This window comes from Arvicanthis niloticus, chromosome 6, assembly GCF_011762505.2.
Source record: "Arvicanthis niloticus isolate mArvNil1 chromosome 6, mArvNil1.pat.X, whole genome shotgun sequence".
Lineage (NCBI taxonomy): Eukaryota > Metazoa > Chordata > Mammalia > Rodentia > Muridae > Arvicanthis > Arvicanthis niloticus.
The window spans coordinates 71,321,738-71,340,232 of NC_047663.1; the positions used below are offsets into that span (position 1 = coordinate 71,321,738).

At 47.7% G+C, this 18,495-nt stretch overlaps 2 protein-coding genes across 3 annotated transcripts in view; both read right to left on the reverse strand.

Annotated features, from left to right (window-relative positions):
- Window positions 1–1,140: 1,140 nt before the first annotated feature.
- Window positions 1,141–2,601, reverse strand: Scgb3a1 (secretoglobin family 3A member 1). The gene is made up of 3 exons (XM_034507646.2): window positions 2,435–2,601; window positions 1,634–1,869; window positions 1,141–1,273 (listed from the first exon to the last, which is right to left on the reverse strand). The coding sequence occupies exons 1-3, from the start codon at window positions 2,487–2,489 to the stop codon at window positions 1,250–1,252; spliced, it is 315 nt and encodes a 104-aa protein (XP_034363537.1). The 5' UTR covers window positions 2,490–2,601; the 3' UTR covers window positions 1,141–1,249.
- Window positions 2,602–14,068: 11,467 nt separating this feature from the next.
- The window catches only part of Flt4 (fms related receptor tyrosine kinase 4), a 42,435-nt gene continuing 38,008 nt past the window's right edge, over window positions 14,069–18,495 (reverse strand). The window contains exon 30 of one of the 2 annotated variants that reach the window (XM_034506296.2): window positions 14,069–15,964. In XM_034506296.2, coding sequence (XP_034362187.1) covers window positions 15,766–15,964 — 199 coding nt within the window. In that variant the 3' untranslated portion in view covers window positions 14,069–15,765. The remainder of the gene's footprint in view (window positions 15,965–18,495) is intronic. The other variant, XM_076936928.1, reaches the window with a different exon arrangement.

An 18,495-nucleotide genomic window follows, 5' to 3' on the forward strand; every position in this document is an offset into this window, starting at 1 on the left:
TAACAATTCTGTGGTAGTGTGGGGAAAATTAAGGAATTAGTATTGGGCAGAGGGGAAGCCGAGTGGTAATGGAATCACCAAGTCCTTATAAAGGAGTGTGAAGACCCTGGTGCTGTGAAGACCCTTTAGATTTGTTCCCTCTTGAAGCTAAGAGTCCAGGTCATACATGACCTACCCCAGAAAGCTGCTAACATAGAAGTAAACCCACATCAACCAGAACGCAGACTTCCTCTGGCTCAGAGTTGTGACCTTGTAGTTCTCTGAGGGTGGTTCCTAGAAGGCAACTCAGCTAGGTGCTATCAGTTGCCAAAATGCTCAAGAACTATGGAAAGGACCCCTATGTACATCCAGTACGGTCACCCCTTTGCACTCTCCTCACTTCTCAAACAACAGGTTTGGGCATCAGCCTCCTAATCAGACCAGGATTAGGTCTCATTTCCTCTGGAATCTACAAGAGCTGGTCTTGGGCTTCAGCTGAATCCTAAGGTCTCTTCTAAGCATTTCTTTCTCACTGTCCTGAGGGAGAGTTGCCAGTTTAAGGATAGCAGAGCTGGTTCAGACTGGGCTCTTTTATTCAGTACAAGCCCACTGCCAGGTCTAGTGAGCTGCTGTAGTGTACAGTGTTTCTGTGGCAACTTGGGGTATGTTACCAGGCAATCTACAGAGTCTAGGCATGTTGTTATTAACAAGAAGTTACCCAGGGACATTTCAGGGTGCCCCCACCCGTTTCACCAGAGTTGGAAAACAAGTCATCTGTATGTGTTTGTGACTATTCAGACGAGAGTCTTCCACAAAGAGCCATACCTCTTGGTGATCGTAGGGGCCGTGTATTGAAAATGAAACTCAAACCTCACCTGAATCCAGGTGGCTTTTTCCTCTACTCTAGTTTTTTATTTCATCACCTCCCAAAACAGTCAAGTTCAAATCTCTAGTTATTTTAATAATAGGAGTAGAAAAATCCCAGCCCTGTGTTTAAGTGGAAAATATTTAAGTAATCCAGTTTCTCCATCTCCCTCTTCTCTCCCCCCCCTCTCTCTACACACACACACACACACACACACACACACACACACACACACACACACACAGGTATGATGCTTTATGGCTTCCTATAGGGATTTGAGGCAGGAAGACATCAACTGCAGAGCTGCTCTGTTTATTAAGGTAGAGAGGACAGGCATGAGAAGCAGAGCTTCCAGCTTTTGTTGAAGAATAACATCTTGTCAGGCAGAATTTTTCCAGGGTCACCTCAACCGAACATTGTCAGGGCCCCCTGGAAAAAAGAAGCCAAGCTTGAGAGAGCCCTTCACTGCTACCAAGGATTGCTGAGGAGAGGACCTGGGCACCTTAGGTTACTCAAGACAGGAAGGCTGGTTCTGGGGAGAGTCCCTGTAAAGTCTATGGGGAGGGGACCCTAGGACAAGTGTCCTGGCCTGCTGGCAGCCACTTGTGCAAGGTAAACCCTGAAGAACTCCCTGGACTCTTCCCAGTTTAGTTAGGATATAGCTTGCTGGAGCATATCAGGAAGCAAGGGCTCTCTCTTTACAATGTTGAAGATGTCTGGGGAGGGCTACCCATCCAGGAAGGAATAGCTATGCAAGGAAGGAATAGCCAGGAAGGATGCCCATGTTACCAGCAGTGACTTCACAGCTCCTACAGCCTCGGGGCCCAGCTCGGTGACACACTTTTGGGAACCCTCTATGAGAGGATCCAGTGGGATGCCCAGGCTGTTCAGGATGAACTTCAGGATGGCCAAGTGGCTTAATGGTAGGCTAGGCATAGCCCCTGCCACAGCCTCTGCAGCTGGAGCAAGGGCAGGCACGGGTTCCACCACAGGCTTGGCCAATGAATTCACAAAGAAAGCAATACCTGCCAACAGAAACAGAGAACCTAGCGCCTTCTCGATTCTGAAGATCCAGCTCCTCCAGGGAGGGCACCCAAGGGAGATGTCACAGCTACCCACCTACTTCTTGATTGATGGCTGCCCTGTGTCAAGGGTGATGCCAACGGAAGTTAGGAAAGGTGGCCACATAGAGGGCCCAGGGAGGAGATGGGTAAGGTTTTTAGAGTTGAGGACATCCATACTTGTGCCTTGATGATTGAGGGGACATTAACCAGGTTGAGAACAAATGGGATGGGTGGTGTCAATCCAGGGCTGGCCCTTGAATAAGCCCTCAGGCTGGTAGGTGAAGAGAAGAAGCTAGAGGTAGGTAGGTATATGAGAGGCAGCTCGAAGGCTCAGGTGGACCTGATGGCAGGAAGCTTTAAAGACTATAGGAAATACAGAGGAAAGCGTCTAAAGTATAAGCAAGAGGATCGTCTGGGTTCTCCTGTAGACAGCTCTGTTAGAAAAGCCAGAAGAGCAACGGCCAGGAAAGAGCAGGTACCAATGGCAGGTCCTCCATAGGAGATGCTAAGCCCCAAAAGAACTCACCAGAGTCACTGAGCAGAGCCACACAGAACACTAGGAAGGTGATGGTAAGCTTCATGGTGGGACGAGACTCAGAAGATGCTCCTGGGTCCTAAGACACTTTTCCTGAAGTCTGGCCCCGATGGTTTCATATATCCAGGAGTGGAACCTCACCCTCCTGGGGAATGTGTTGTTTGTTCAGCTAATAGGCAGAACTGCAGCCAACTTCCTCCTCTGGTCAGTGGACCCTGGGAGGATTGCACATCCCACCTCAGTCCTGGGGATTTCCTCTTGGCAGGGTCTCCTAAACTCAAGTGCTAGGTCTTTCTTCCAGGAACCACGGATTTCTTTTGTCCCCATGGGCCCACCCAGGACTACACCTTGATACTGTGGTCTGACCCCACCTCAACATCACCATGGTATAGGCCAGGGGCCCATGGGTCAGTGGGAACAGGCTCCTCATGGGTGATTATGCAGGTTCTGGGGCTGGAAGCCTGAAGAGTACAGTGTGAATCAACAGGTCCCAGGGACCTCAAATCTCTCAATGAGCTATTGGTCCCATGACTGTCTTCCTAGCTCCTGCTGGTCTGGGAGCACCAATGTGTTTGAGCCAGAAAAGAATGCCTGATAGCCTGGCTGGGCAACCAGGCCTTATTCTTGACTGTACCATTAGTTGGGCCACAGGTAACTGCTGATGAGAGAGAGAGAGAGAGAGAGAGAGAGAGAGAGAGAGAGAGAGAGAGAGAGAGAGAGAGAGAGAGAGAGAGAGAGAGAGCTGTCTTTGAAATCACTCTCAAAGGCAGCAGATGAGCTTGGTCTATTTCAGTTTCTCTAAAAACCTTTTCTTGTCTACCACCTGCAGAAATGTAGCAGAGAACGAAGCATGGATACCCTAACGTTGGGCTCATTAGTGGGGAGCTCTGACTTCCAGCATTTTCCCCCAGCAGATGAGCATGCCTTGATTTTTGTAGCTGGGCGGAAAGGGTCTCCAGCGCCCCTCTGGGATGCGGTGAAGGCTTACAGTAAGCAGATCCCGCCTGTTTCCAGCCTGTGGCTTATGAGCGTATTGACGTTGCCTCTGCCCGTTCCTCACATCTTTTCCTTGTTGCTTTATCTGGGAAGCATTTGTTAGTCACCATGGAATTAATTTCAGCGGGAATTGGGTTTTCAGCTTGTGAGGTTGCACACCTCCTTTCAATGGTTTTCTGGAAGGAACGCTGCTTGTAAGGCAGCATTGAGACCATTTGTGTGGGTGTAGAGGGTGCCGTCGTCACACCCAGAATACCCCGAGCCTCTTCCTCAGAAGGGCACATCATTGAAGTGGTCATTACTTTGACCAACCACCTTCCTGAAAAACCAAGCCCAGCTGGCCTAACAGCGGTGTCCCCAAAAGCATCGTTTCACTTTTTGTGGCAACTTTAGTCGGAGAACATTAAACAGAAAAATCCCACAACTAACAATTCTCAACTCTTCCAAAATTTTCTTCCTCTTCTCCTCCTTCTCCTCTTCTTCCTCCTCTTTCTCTCCTCCCCTCCTCCTCCTGTCTTTAAATTTATAATTATGAATACGGATGGTTATATGTGGGTTTCACTGTGACATTTCCATACAGCACGAACGATGCGTTGACCATAACTCACTCTCCCCATGCTTTCTTGCCTTCCGTCTTCCTCCTCTTCCTAGTCCCTGGCACCACCATGTTATTGCCTCTTCTGCTTTCAAAATGTGTGCGTGTGCGTGCACGTGTGCAGGTACGCATGCATTTGTGTGTGTGTGTGTGAGTTATAATTCTGGCTTCCATATCTGAGAGAAAACACGGAAATATTCATGAAAAGCATATTATGTGTATGTATTTGTATATTTTATGATATTTCTTTCTGTTGATTTTTTATTTTATTAAGATCTGATCAGATGCAAGAGAGTAATTAAATTGTTGTGTATTTGTTAACACTTGCTTTAGATTGTAAAATATGAACTATTTTGGAAAAGGTTTAAGGAGCTGAAAAAAAGCAAAGTGCATGCTTCTACTTCTATAATGTCTGTTAAATCCAGGTAATCTAAGGCAGAGTCTCTCAACCTGTGGATCACAACCCCACTGAGAGTCAAACAACCCTTTTACACAGGTCATATATCAAATATCCCACATACCAGATATATATTGTAATTCATAACAATAGCAAAATTACAGTTATGAAGTAGCAACAAAAATAATTTTATGGTTGGGGGTCACCACAACATGGGGAACTGTATTTAGGGGTGTGGTGGCATACACCTTTAGTCCCAGCACTCGGGAGCTAAACAAATAAGTAAACAAACAAACAAACAAATAAATAAATTCTGAACTCATTCTTTGCCCAGCATTTCATCCATTTTTGGTATCTTTGGAGTCTCAGTTACTGAAAAGCTATGACTTTTTGGAGGAGTCATGTTATGCCCCACCCCCCACACCATGTTTCTTATGTTTCTGTGTTGAGACTTGCTCAGATGTCTCAATGGATAATGTCCATTTTTTGTGAGGGTCTGTTGGGGCCTAGGCTGTCCCACTTTGGGCGGCCTAAAATGTTGAGGCCCTCTCCACTCCGAGCATGGCGGCCACTGTATCCTGGCCCAAGCTGCCGCTCCGGTCCACGGATCGAGGTCCAGAAAGAGAGAGAGAGTGAGGATGGACTTAGGTCTTGTCTCTAAATCTGATCTCTAAGTCACACTCTTAAGTCACACACCTTTAATCTCACACACCTTTAATCTCACACACCCTGGGTATCCAAAGCAAGATGTTATCAGAGTGTGCTCAGCTGTTGTAGGCTATTGTAATACAAGTCTCATGTCAGGGTATATGGCTCAAGATGGCTGCAAAGCTGATAGCCGCTTTCTGCTAAAAGTCGGCTCCCAACAAGGGTCTCAATGATTAGCTTCTCTGGAGAACTCCATGCTCAGTACTGTCCAAAGAGGAAGCACTAGTAACAGTAACCATAGCAAGAACAGACCAGACACAGTAATGCATGTCACAAAATTACAAATGTTACCATTGGCAGTATCAAAGAAAGGGACCAAAATGTAGACTAAATGAAAGTTAATGAAAAGTTGTTACTAATAAAGAAAATGTTAGTGGAGGAAAGAAAATAAGGAAGAAGTAAAATTGTAAAAATAGGAAGAAAAATGAGAAAAAGAGTTAAAGAAAAAGAAAAGTAAAAGATCTTTTTAATTTTATGTAGCCATAGCGGTGAAAGCACATTTTCAGGGAATGGATGCAGCTGGAAATTCCTGTGTTAAGGGAAATAAGCATACAAATAATAGCCATGCTTTCTCTCATATGCAAATCCTAGATGTAGACCGATGTTCTGGTGCGTAAACGTGAGCGTGCATATGTGAGTGTGTATGGGTGTGTGTGTTAGTTTTCAAAAAACTACAAAAGCAATCATGGCGGGGGAGGTATCTTTAGAGAGGTGGGGCGTGGAGTAACAGAGCACAATACAGCAGAGGGGAACATGACTGGGCAAAAGGGAAGCAGCTGCAGCGGCAGAAGGTGGGGGCTCAGCACGGGAGGGAGGCGCCATGCATACTGACTCGTATGTATAGAGATACCGAGAAGAAAGTAACTACCCAGGATGCTAATCTAAAAACTAACTTTAAAAACTACCATAGTTCTAAAATTCTGTATCGCACGGCTATCTAAAATGCCCTTCCATGCCTTTTGAAGGTGTGCGTCCACATTGCCCCTACCTGTCTCTAGAACTCTTCATCTTATAAAGCCCGAAACCTGTGCCCATTAAATACAACCTCCTTTTCCTTTCTTCCTTATGGCCCTTGAACATCACCTTATCCTAGCCTCTTAGATGACTCTAGAGTCTGCCGTAATATCATGGATCAAGACTTCGGGTGAACACTGGCTGCTGAAACTACAGGTGGGGTTGTTGGGCCATGCCGTTTGTCAATGTAATTCCCATTGTCTTCCACAACCCCTTCCCGTTTGCAGGGCCACAAACACTGCGCATGCGTCCTCCTCAGCACTCCGTATTCTCTTCAGGCAGGATTCCAGTGACCCAACTGATCGCATTGGGCATCTAGGAGCTGAACTTTTCACCATGCTGTCTGAGAAACAGAGACAGCCAAGTTTAGGCAAAATCAGAAACGACAAAGGTGGAGACTTGCGGTTCGCGGGGTCCCAGTGGCTTGTGAACTCTCCTGGTGTCTGTCCAGTGGCCTCCCTGCACACCCTTCCTGGGATTCTTTGTCTTTTAAAACACCCTTCCAGCAGGATGTGGTGTTGCATGCCTGGGCTTCATTACAGTACCCTGTGTAAAAAATAAAATAAAGTAAAAATAAAATAATAATAATAATAATAATAGTAATGACAATAATAATAGTAATGACAATAATAATAATAATAATAATAATAATAATAATAATAATAATAAAACAGAACAAAGAAAAAACAAAACCAGCCTTCCTCGGCTGAACAGTAGAGCTCACCGGTAGAGTACTTGTCTCAAAAAAGGAAGGCCCTGGATGTGATCGCCAAGGATGAAAAATGGCAAAAACAAAACAAAAATTCCCAGCAACAACTGCCCCCGTCCCCTACACTTCCTGATTGAATAGTTTGTGTGACCGTTTCCTGGCTTCCCATGAGCCCGTGGTGTGACCACAGGCCTTCACAGGATTGCCAGAATACATCCTCACAGAAATGCAAGTCATCACCACACTTTTTCCTGTGTGAGAGTCACTCAAATCTCGACTTATGCCCATCAGGCCCAATCCTTTACCACACACTGGCCTTTAGAACTGGCCTTGTGGTCATCCTCAGTGACAGTCATGGGGATAGCTGGAATCTGCTTACACTGAGGAGCCAGACGGTGCCTCTGAGCTAGCTTCTGGAGGCTGCTCTCAGCACCTGCCTGGTGGCTGAAGACAGTACACAGTTACTTGTTTTCTCTTCTGGAGGCCACAAGTCCAGTATCACTGGGTTGAAAGCCAAGTGTTGGCTCACTCCCTCAGGAGCCCGTGAGAAGGTTCAATCCTGGCTTCTTCTAGCTTCTGACATTCCTTGGCTCTGGATACATCCTTCTCTGCCATCAGATTGTGTGTGTGTGTGTGTGTGTGTGTGTGTGTGTGTTTATTCTCTTTGCCTATTATATGACCATATGTGATTGCATGTAGAATAACCTTGTCTCAAAAATAATGAACTTAATTATATTGTCAACTTTGCATAAAAAGTGACATTCAAAAGACATGACAATTAGTTTTACCACGTATCTTATCCTTCAATATCTGTGTTGCTTTGTCACTAACAGTGGAGTGTCTTCGGTGGGTGTCAAGGCCTACCTGGCATGTGGGAAGGAGGGGGATGGACCAGGGGTAGTCGGCATCCACTCTGGACTTTCCCACCCAGTTCCTGTATGCCTGTCCCCTGGGGACCCAGGACTGGCTTTGATACTGAGAAAGTGCTTGGCACTTCTTCAGATAAGAGGGTCAGCTTGTCCCAGGACATGTTTGCAGGACATCCTATGGGGGCCAAAACAAACACCCACGCCTTGCCTGTCCTCTGGGAATGCAGGAAGTACTGGATGTAAACAGTGGCTTTGAAGGCTCTGAGCATGGGACAGATATCAACTTTGGAACCTTGGAAGGATCATGAGGACCTCAAAGCTGGGTGCTCCACCGATGGGATCCTTCAGCAGATGGAGCCATGAAGGGAACTTCTTGGGTCTTCATCATGGTTCCTGGTTTCAAGAAGCATGAGGGGGAGGTTGTGCTGGCATGATGCTCAGTGCTGTGCCCCACAGCAGGTTGTTGCCAACATCAGAGGCTGACACCATCAACAGGCCCTCTGTTGAAAGACCAGGAGGCCTGATCATGCTTTCCCCATTCTGAGACTTCTGTCCCAGGGCCCAACTCAACTCTCAGCTTGGCTCCAGAGTCTCCTTGGTCCATGCTTGGTGCCCTTCAGTCATGTGTACATACCTGGGCCAAAGTGTGGCTGTCATGAACATGTAGAGATGGAACTTAGGCATGTAGGCTCAGCCAGCCAGTGAGGCAGCTCCCTGGGTTAGGGAGGGACCCAGAAGGTCTCTTCTTATTTTTTCTCCTTTCGTATCTATCACGAAGACTGCCATGCTGGATATCTCTCTCTCTCTCTTTCTCTCTCTCTCTCTCTCTCTCTCTCTCTCTCTCTCTCTCTCTCTCTCTGATACCCAGGCTAAGTTCATTATTAATCAAACTAGGGAGCCCCCAATTCCATCTCTCAGTGAGAATATGCTTGCCCTGCCGGAGCAGGTAGACCAGCTTCTCTGCCCTTCAGACCAGGCATCTTGATTGTCACTCATTGTGGGGGTTGTGTGGGGTTGGGGGGGTGAGACTTCCATGATGTCTCCACGAGTTTTACCGTGACTCATTGCCGTGTCGCCTTGCTGTGGACTAGTAAGGTTAGACCCTCCTTTGTGATTATTTTGTGCTGTAGGATGGGTCTTGTATACATGACTCCCATCTCTGTGTAAAGCACATGAAGGCTGAAGCTTACAAGTGAACTGTGTTGAGTTTCTTTCCATTCCTTCTCCATTCGTTTCCCACCAGGAGGTGGGGAAGATAGACAGCCTCTGGGGGAAGTCAGTACCCAGCTTCTTCCCAAGATCCCGGCTTCTTGTTCCTTTAAAAACGCTTTTTTTTTTTTTTTTTTTTTTTTTTTTTACTGATTTTTTTTGTGTGAATTTCACATCCTGCATCCCAATCCCACCCATCTCCCCTTTCTTCCATATCTGCCCTCCAACCTTGCAAGCTTCCTCCACAAAAGAAAACAAAAATTAAAAATAAGAAAAATAAGAAAAAACAACCCACCTTGCTGTGGAAGCCATAGTGTGTCATGGTGTGTCACATAGTTTATCCTTTCCCCCAAACAGCTTTATGTGCAAATGTCCATTGCACTGAGTCATTGGTCTGGCTTGAGGCCTCTGGCTTCTGCTACACTATCAATATTAGATTGTCACCAGGACTCTTCTTGGATAGCCTCTTGTTGCCCTGTGTCATGGAGATCCTGCAGCTATGGATCTGCAGGACCGGCCCCTTCACATGCTCCATCAGTTCATAGATGAGGTAGATGTTGGGGTGGGCCAACTCAAGGCCCTGGATCTGAGCCTGGATGGTAGCTGACTTAGACAACACACCTGCTCTGCTCGGCCTGTGCCCCAGGGCCAACTCTACTGGCCTGCCCAGGCAAAGGGCAGAGCCAGCTCTCCTGCAGCCACTTCACTGGGACCAGCTCCCCTGTGAACCAGCTCTACCGAGCTGTCTGGGCCCTTCTTAAGGGTCCCATGGAGACTTCTGGTCTCAGATCCTCTTTCTTCCCACCAATATGGCTTCCTTCCTAGGGATGCCATAATCCCATGCCATGACAATTGCATGGGCAAAGGATGTATCCTTCAATCTCTTTCTTGCTTAAATAGTCACCTCAAGGTCAGGTAGGCAGATCCAGGCTCTACTGGCAGCTAAGATGAGAGGCCATGGCAACAGGGCCCTGGACTTTGTTTAACACCAGGTGTAAGTGGCTTGGGGAAGAAGCCAGAATCTATCTGTAAGTCTGGGGCCACTAATGGGGGAGGGCGGAGCAGAGAGGACCGATGAGCTCTCCCGGAATCCCTGGCTCAGCCACCAAGTACACAGATTTGCTGCGCCCTCCTCAGCAGCCTCCTTCCTCCTTCCTCATAGCTCAGCCATCTGGGCCCTGGGGTTCTCGGCAGAGTCTCCAATGTGTCTTGTTAGCACTTGTGTGAAGGCCTTCACTTTGGTCAATATTGATCTGGTTCTCTCAAGCACTTCATGTTCCCTCTCTCCCAAGGCTTTCTACAAAGGGCCCTACAGTGGAGAAGGTGACACAATACGGTCAGCATGATTCTTGCTGGGGAGCACGGGGCATTGCTGAAGGAGGCAGAATGCTGACCCCATGGTAAAAGCAGTGACTGAAGTCCGTGGAAGGTCCTTCCTTTAGTCAAAACTCGATCCAAGCTCCACTGGTGTCAACAGGACCTCGCCTTTTCCAGCTCTCTTGCTGGTCCTGTTTTTCACACTTGTCTTTTGTCTCATGCTCATTACCCTCATAAGGCAGCAAGGTCCCCCATCAACTAGTACCCTCTGCTGCCTCCACACACTAGGACGCAGGGTCAGATAACCTGATGGGTTAGATAACTGGGGAGATCCCACCCTAAACTCCAGCCCAGTGTCTTGGTCACATCAAAGATAGAGTCATTGCTGTCCCAAAGTGAGACTCATGCAATGGTTAAAGTGTAATAGCTTAGTAGCAGCCTTTTGGTTACCCTTATCTCCTATGGGACCCAGAAGGAGTGGAATGCGTGAATGAGTTTCAGCTCCCTGGAAGATGCTATATCATTTTAGGGGCAGGAAGTGCCCAGGTGTCCTACTGCACATGAGAGGCTCTCAGAAGATTCCCAACACTGCCTCAGCAGCCAGACAGGATCGCAAAAACCACATGTACCTAGCCACCTGACCCCTTGTTTGCAAAGGATTGGTCAAGGTTTTCAAGGATGCTATCCCCAGACACATTCTAAAATCTCCATTTTCTCCCTCTGCAGTCTCTCTGAGTTTTCCTCTGCCCTACTTTAGCCATCCATTCCTATATCCTCCTGACTCCTGCCTGGCAGTGGCAAACTTGTCCAGCTCTAACTGAAAAGCAGAGGGTCCTGTATCCCCCTGCATCTGTGCCTCTGATGGCAAGGTGGTGTAGATCATTCAGTCCAGGATAGGGAAGCAAGTCACCTCCCCTGCTTTGGTGGCAGCAATCACTTAACTCTAGGTATCTCTGGGTCAGAGACACTGACAGCCCCCTTAGCTACAGGGGCCTCCTGGTTTTATGTAACAGGAGGACCACAGGTCCTGCTGACGTCTATTTCAGCCCCAAGCTTCAAAGTCAGGCTTCCCACCACTCTCTGCAAGGCCCTCTGTTCCTCTCAATGGCTGCAGCCCCCAGAGGTCTCTCTGTGATTGCTTGAAGGGTTGTTGTAGGGAGATGAGAACCTCACTTACTCTGGTGCAGATGGATGGATAAGAGGGTGGTTGTAGCAGCATGTTTTCCCCTCAAGTTGGGAGGAGCTAAGGTGGGAGGAGTAAGGAGAGGAAGAGGAGAAGGAAGAGGAGGAGCAAGAGAGGGAGAGATGACCAGAGAGAGGGGAAAATGGCAGTGGATGTGCGTGTGTCTCTAGCAGTCAAAGGTAGTTGATATATCTAGGTTGGGTATTGGGTTACACCTCTAATTGTGTGGGCATCTTGTTATTGAACATTACCAAACATATAAAACCTTTGGATAATCTAAGCTTTAGAGTCTCATTTCTATTGGGTACCATGTGGATGGTGGGATGGTCTGGGCTCAGCTTAGCCTTGTGGAGACAGCATGGAAGATTGGCAGAGCCATCTATGACTCTGGTGTCTCATGGGTGGCAGGGCTGGTGTCTCTGGCTGCATGAGCTGGCGGCCTGAGCCGAGCGGTTGCATATTCTCAGGCCTAGGCTAGTCAGGAAGATGGCAGCTGATTAAGAAAAAGCAAGATCGGGAGCCTCCATTTTAAATATCTCCCTCAACAGGTGGTGACTCAGTGGGATTTTCTGTAACAAATGGCCATGGGCTTGGCTTAAACGCTACATTCATTCACTACTTGCAGTTCTGCAAGTTGAAAAGTTCAAGGTCAGGAAGCAGGGACGATTTTGTGTCTGATGAGGGCTCACTGTCTGATTTGTGGACATGTTGTCACATGGTGGGAAGGTAAAGGAACTCCCTCTTGGTGTGTGTGATCTAACTTTTTATACCTTGGTGTGGCTGGCTCTTATATTTGGATGTTTGGTCTACAGTCAGTGGAACTGTTTGGGAAGGATTAGGGGGTGTGGCTTTGTTGGAGGAGGTGTGTCACTGGGGCAGGCTTTGAGGTTTCAAAGGCTCATACAATTTCTGGTCATTCCCCACCCCTCAGCCTCTCTATTTGTGCATCAGATGTAAGCTCTAAGCTGCTGCTCCACTGCCATGCCTGCCTGTCCCTTCTTCCCATGATGGGCATGGACTCTAATGCTCTAAAACCATGAGCTTCAAAGTAAATGCTTCTTTTATAAGTGGCCTTAGTCATCGTGCCTTTCCACGGTGAAAGGAACTAAGACGCTTGGTTCTTCTAATAAGGGAAAAACCACGTTTTCAAGGGCACCACTCCCTTTGGCCCTATTTCTTCCCAAAGGCCCTGCCCCTTATACTATTCCCTTGTGGTAAGGATCTTGAGGGGCCACATGGTTCGGCCTGTAGCAGGTATCTCAGAGATAAATGTGTATGTGGTGGATAATTTTATCAACTTGAATGGACTGAAAAATGCCTACGTCATGACTTTAGTAAAACACACTTCTGTAGGCTCTACAAAGGTTTTCCCCAACAGATCTAATATTGAATGTGGGTGGCATTCTCCAGCAGACTGGGATCAAGATATAACAAAAGAGAAAAGTCAGGGGGTGACCTGCCAGTACCACTATAGACAGGATTTTGCGAGGACAGGAGCATCTTCCGTGGTCATTTCCAGCACCACGGTTCTCTCCAGTGCTCTCAAGGCAGCAAGTCATGGGGAGATGCTGAGGGTCTGGTGGACATTGATCCATTCAGGCTCACCCAGCTTCAGGGAACGTCATCTGGTCACCTGCCTTCTGCTGTCAGCCTTGCACAACTCACAGTCCAGCCTGGTCTTGGCTCTTTTGTTAGTGAGAGGGAAGATCCAGGGCCCAGGGCCAGGTTTCTGCCACTGATTCTGTGGTCAAATGCAACTGATTCTAACACAATGTTAAGTGTCAAGATATTTGTATTCCCTGTGAATTTTTTCTATTCACATTTAGATTTATAGAAGTCAAGACAAAATGAAACCCTCAACCACTGGCAGCTGTCTCCGCGGGAAATGGCTCTTCCCACCAGAATGTCAAAAACTTAAGGGGACAACAGGTATCACGGGGCAGGCCCAAAATGTACAGCTGGCCCAACAAGGTGGTGACCTCTCAGGCCTTTGTTGGGGTCTTTTCTGTTCTCTTAGGGAGAATGGTCCATCGACTATGCTGGCTGACTGTTCGTGGGCGCTTAAGTCCACTTGTAGCCTGTCCAGGTGACAGGGCTGCTGTTTTCTAGTGGCTATCGCGGCTTTCCCTCATGGCCCCCTGGGACAGTCTGACCTGGAGACAACCTCAGGGGTATACCAGCCCTACTTCTTCGATGTTATTGGAAGAGGACTTGCCTGGTACAGAGGACTTGCCTGGAGCTGAGCTCCTATGTCTACCACCGCTGGTGATCGGGGCAACGTGTGGCTTTTGTGGGCGCCGAGAAAGCGCCACTTTACTTTATAGATGCAGTAAGTAATAGGAGAACACGTTTGGAATAAGCTGGGAGAACACGTGGAGAACACGTTTGGAATAAGGAGAACACGTCTGGAATAACAGACTGGGTGGAAGATTAACAAGCATCCCGATGTCTCTTCTCCGCCCTCTGCTGGCAGTTTTGGGGATTGTGCGCTGAGTTAGGGACTATGGGGATCTGGGCTCTGCAATACGGCCTAGGGGACCACACCATGTTTCCTTTGAGCCTAGAGACCTTTGTGAGCTGTAAGGTTAAGGTCAGAATTTGGCAGACAGCTTACTTAGAATCCATTCATTATAACTCAAAGACTGGCATCGGATTTATTATTATCTTTCGTTAAATATCTTAGCTCATTTCAGAGAACACTGCCAAAAAGGGCAGAGCCGTTTTCTTCCCCAGTACATTTCGTATGTGTGTAGTTACAAGTCAGGAGAGGTGACACAGACAGGTGATACATAAGGGAGGGTTGAGGAGGGGTCTGCAGCCCCATTTGCAGCCTTTGGTCCTCTGAGAGAACAGTGTCTGCTTCCACTCGGTGAGCTTGAGACTCAATTCCACAGACAGGTTAGATGTGGAGGAATGGGGTGGGGGGGGGGGCTCCACAGGGACAAAGGAGACTACAGTCATACATGCATTCAACATATCATAGGAGAACAATACACTCAGTGGGGAGGGTCTCTTGAGCAAGCCCCTGCTTGCTGTACGGTCGCCTGTCCTGCAAGCGTTCTTGTTGGGGTGGGGCTAAGGATCAACAGGACTCATCTTCATGAAGCTTTCTTCTGGTAGTGATGGGTAGGCAATGTGACCTGGGCTGAAGGGGTTCTTGGCAGGGAGGCCCCTACTTCCATGAAGGGGTCTCTCAGGACAGAGGTTTGATTTGTTTAGGTGTCAATGTCAGATAAAAGGGTAAGCGGAAGGCAGGGGCCTCCTAGGGGCCTGGGGACACAGGGTAATGGCTGAGTGGATCGCAGCCACGTGGTCCTCTGTGCTAGCCCCTGAAGCTTTCCTTGACAGGATCCACAGATAATCAGATCCAGGCTCTAGAGGAAAGACCCCAAGCAAGAGAGGTTCAGAACTGTAGCTGGTTTCTTAGGTTCTAGGCCAGGCAGGTAGAGCCTGGGAGCCTTCAAGAGCCAGGGGGAGAGAGCTGTGGTAACTGGCATGCTATGCCCGCCCTACAGTTGTTGGGAGATAAGATTCAGAAGGGCAGTCCTTGGGTTTCTTTTCCAGGTGACTTTTTGACGAGTAGATTCTTTACAGCAGCTCCCAATCTCCTGATAAAAAAAACCCAACCCCCCCAAAAAGCCCCCCCCCCCAAAAAAAACAATGGTTCTTCTCAACATTCAGGGGCAGAGGTGTTGCCTCATTGTGATTAGTCACTGTGTACGAACAGCTCCTGTGAGCTAGACAGATGCTCAGAGGATTCCTCCTCTACTCCTCCTTTGTGGCTTTGAGACAGAAATATCTTTCTTCAGCACTCCAGGGCCAGGAGAAGAGAGCAAGAAGACAGTTGGAAATGTGGGATTGTGTGTGGAGGGGATCGTGCTGGGCCAGGACATGGTTGCTGTGGTCTAACTCTTCCTTGATTCCTTGTGTGACTCTCAGACATATGCATTCCTTATGAGAACCCCACCACCCACCAGGGTGATGGAAATAGGTGCTGGAGAAGGAGTCTATGCCAGAGTGCTTATTCCAGGGCCAGCATCTGTGAAGGCTGAGCTACAACGCAATTGAATGTGAGGGTGAGGGTGACTGCCCAGTGAAGGGCATGGGAGTGGTACAGAGTTCAAGGGAGCCCTTGTGTCTGAGTTTGACTCTTCCTGGATAGGGAGGCTGTAGAGGGGGCGGGACACAAAACACCTCCAGGGCTGGAGCCAGAGGAGTTGAATTCCCAACCAGGGCCTCCAGCCTTGTCCTGCTAGGGATGTCCCTCCAGCCCAGCTGTCAGAGCCGTGGTGCAGCAAGGGGCAGGAGGACTAGCCACACGTTCCTTAGTAGCTGCTGTCTGCGAAGAAGGTGGAGCCAGCAGATGGGCAGCAGTCTCCTTCTGTACATGGCTGGGACACCTCCCCATACTCGTTGTTGTAAAACACCTTGCCTCCTTGTGCCCCTTGGGTGGGCCGTCGCCGCCTCCCCTGGGGGTCAGGGTGTCCTCTGGGAATATCCATGTGCTGGCCAGGACCTTTACAGCTGCCAAGACAGGGAGCATGGTGTTAATGAGTAAAGTTAATGACCCTGGATCAGGGTCTGATTGGAATCACCAAACGCAAGCAGAGCATGATGCAAGTACAGAGGCTTTGAGACTAACAGATTTGATGTCAGGCACACAGCAGACCAATCTGATGTCACAGGGGCAATTTTCCTCCTTAAAGCCTGGACCCAGGGCTATGAAAATGGCCAACTTTATCCCTTCAATTCTGCTTCTTTAGGCCAAGAGAACCTGCTTGCCCCTGGGGGCAGATGAATCTGATGCATCTCCTGATGGGTTTTAGGAAAACCAGTGCAGAGAATAGCGCCCTCTGCTGCCACTTACTTGGAGGTGCAGGGTCCTTAATGAAAAGTTCTGTTTGTCTTTGAAATTTGGATACTTGCTTCCTTAGGATTCTTACTTTCCCGCCCCTTTCTTCTTACACAAAAGCACCTAAGGTGTAGCACAGCCTTTCTGCTCACTGCCCATCCGGAAGTAGCTGGCTCCCAAGACAGCTACCTGTGTCTTGCCCATCTCAACAAATGGCATCTGTGTTCTCTCTGTAGCTTAAACCAAAGATGTGTCTGTGGTCCCTGATTGTTCTCAGCCTTAATATCCAGCCCATGCAGAGGTCCTCCATTCTAACTGAAAAATGTCCCCACTGACGCCTGTCTACCCCCAGGGCCCTCCTCCAGGGTAAGGCTGGCATGTCTGTCTCTACATCTACTCTCATTTTTCTCTCTGGATGGTGTTCCGAGAGCTCCTTTAGTTAGACGTGACATCAAGGTCTCCTCTTCCCTCCCTCCAAGGGTCTTCCATCACTCTTGTGATGAAAATCTATAGATAAAATGCTTACTGTGCAAGTATGAGGACCAGCGTTTGGATCCCCAGCACAAACATAAAAGCAAAAGCCAGGTAGCTTCGGTGGCCAGCCTGCAATTTCAGTGCTCATAAAGGCGGAGGCGGGGTGCCTGGGGCCAGCTAGGTAGCTGGACTGACTGAACTGGCAAACTCTGGAGTCAGCAAGAAACACTGCTTCAGTAAATAAAGTGGAGAGAGAGATCAAGTATGAAACCTCATGTCAACTCTGGCTCTCATATGCATGCACACATGTGTGCACCTGCACATACACACACGACACATATGCATGTACACCTTATATATTAAAAAAAAAAACCTAGCTTCTTACTAGAGACTATAAGGGCTTGCAGGCTCCAGCCCTTGCCTGCCCCTGGTCATCTACCCTTATCTCTAATTTTCTTGGAGGTTTTTATAAAATGGTGATTTATTGCTTTTCATAGCATGGCACTATCAAGAAAATCCTGATACTGTTTTTCTCATCACTAGTAACTTTGTCTTTCTTTTTCACACTTATATATTTGTTTGTTTGTTTAGCGTGTGTGTATGAGACAGAAGGGGGTGGAGGGTTTCAGAGGACAGCCTGTGGTTCTCTCCTCTCATGTGTGTCTTGAGGACAGAACTCAGGTCCTCAGGCCTGGCAGCAAGTGCTTTTATCTACTAAGCCATCTCCTGTCCCCAGAATATTTATTTTTAAAACCAAATTGTTCTAATGAAAAATATCCCAAAGTTTAATTCTTCTAGGTCAATCTACTTAGGCACACTTAATTTTTTTAATTAAAAACTTTGTGTGTGTGTGTGTTTAACGTATGCTATGTGTGTCTCTGCCTTCAGAGGTCAGAAGAGGTCAGAGCCCCTGGAGCTGGAGTTACCAGAAGTTATGAGCTGCCAGATGTGGGTGTGGGAAGAGAGCTCAGGTCTTCTGGAAAAACAGTACATACTATGAACGGCTGAGCCATCTGCCCAGCCTCTAGGCATACTTCTAATATGTATATTCATGTCTCCTTTTATTTATTTTTGAAGAATAAAAGCTCATTTTAGGCTTATATGCTTAAGACAAATATGACTTGACTCACACTGCCCACATTTTCTTTAGGGGGCTCCAATATTCTGCACACACCAGACTTCTCCTCTTTTGCACCTATTCCCCACCCCACCCCGATCCTGGATCCTTTTATGTCTTTATTCGGATCAATTTCATTTTCTTGGTTCTTTTCATTTCTTCAGTAGATTGTTCCTGGACTGCCCTGGCCTTCATTTTAGTAGAAGAGGATTTATCTTCTACTTTCTCTCAATTCTTATCATTTTATATCTTCACACTGCCCGCTTGTATTCTGAGCTGGTGAATTTCTGATTCTTGGTGCAGTGCTTGTTTCTTTACATATTTAATTCTCATTGGCATACTGTGCTTAATGTCACCTCTTAAGATGTATTTACTTTTTCTGAACGCATATGAGTGTGTTGCTTGTGTGTATGTATGTATCATGTGTGTGAAGTGGTGTCCATAGAGGTCAGAAGAGGGCATCTGATTCTCTGGACCTAGAGTTACACATGGGTGGAGCACTGATCTGAGTCCCAGAGACACTCCTCACTTTGACCACACAGAGAAAATAGGAAGGCACAAAATCTTTTGAGTAGAGTGCCAGAGCACCGCGAGGCCCCAGCTGTTTCAGTG

Coding starts and splice junctions, on each gene's coding strand:
- Scgb3a1 (XM_034507646.2), bottom strand. CDS start 2,489: ATGAAGCTTACCATCACCTTCCTAGTGTTCTGTGTGGCTCTGCTCAGT. Junction 1,870..2,434: donor GGCTCTGCTCAGTGACTCTG/GTGAGTTCTTTT, acceptor TTCTGTTGGCAG/GTATTGCTTTCTTTGTGAAT. Junction 1,274..1,633: donor GAGCTGTGAAGTCACTGCTG/GTAACATGGGCA, acceptor TCTTTTTTCCAG/GGGGCCCTGACAATGTTCGG.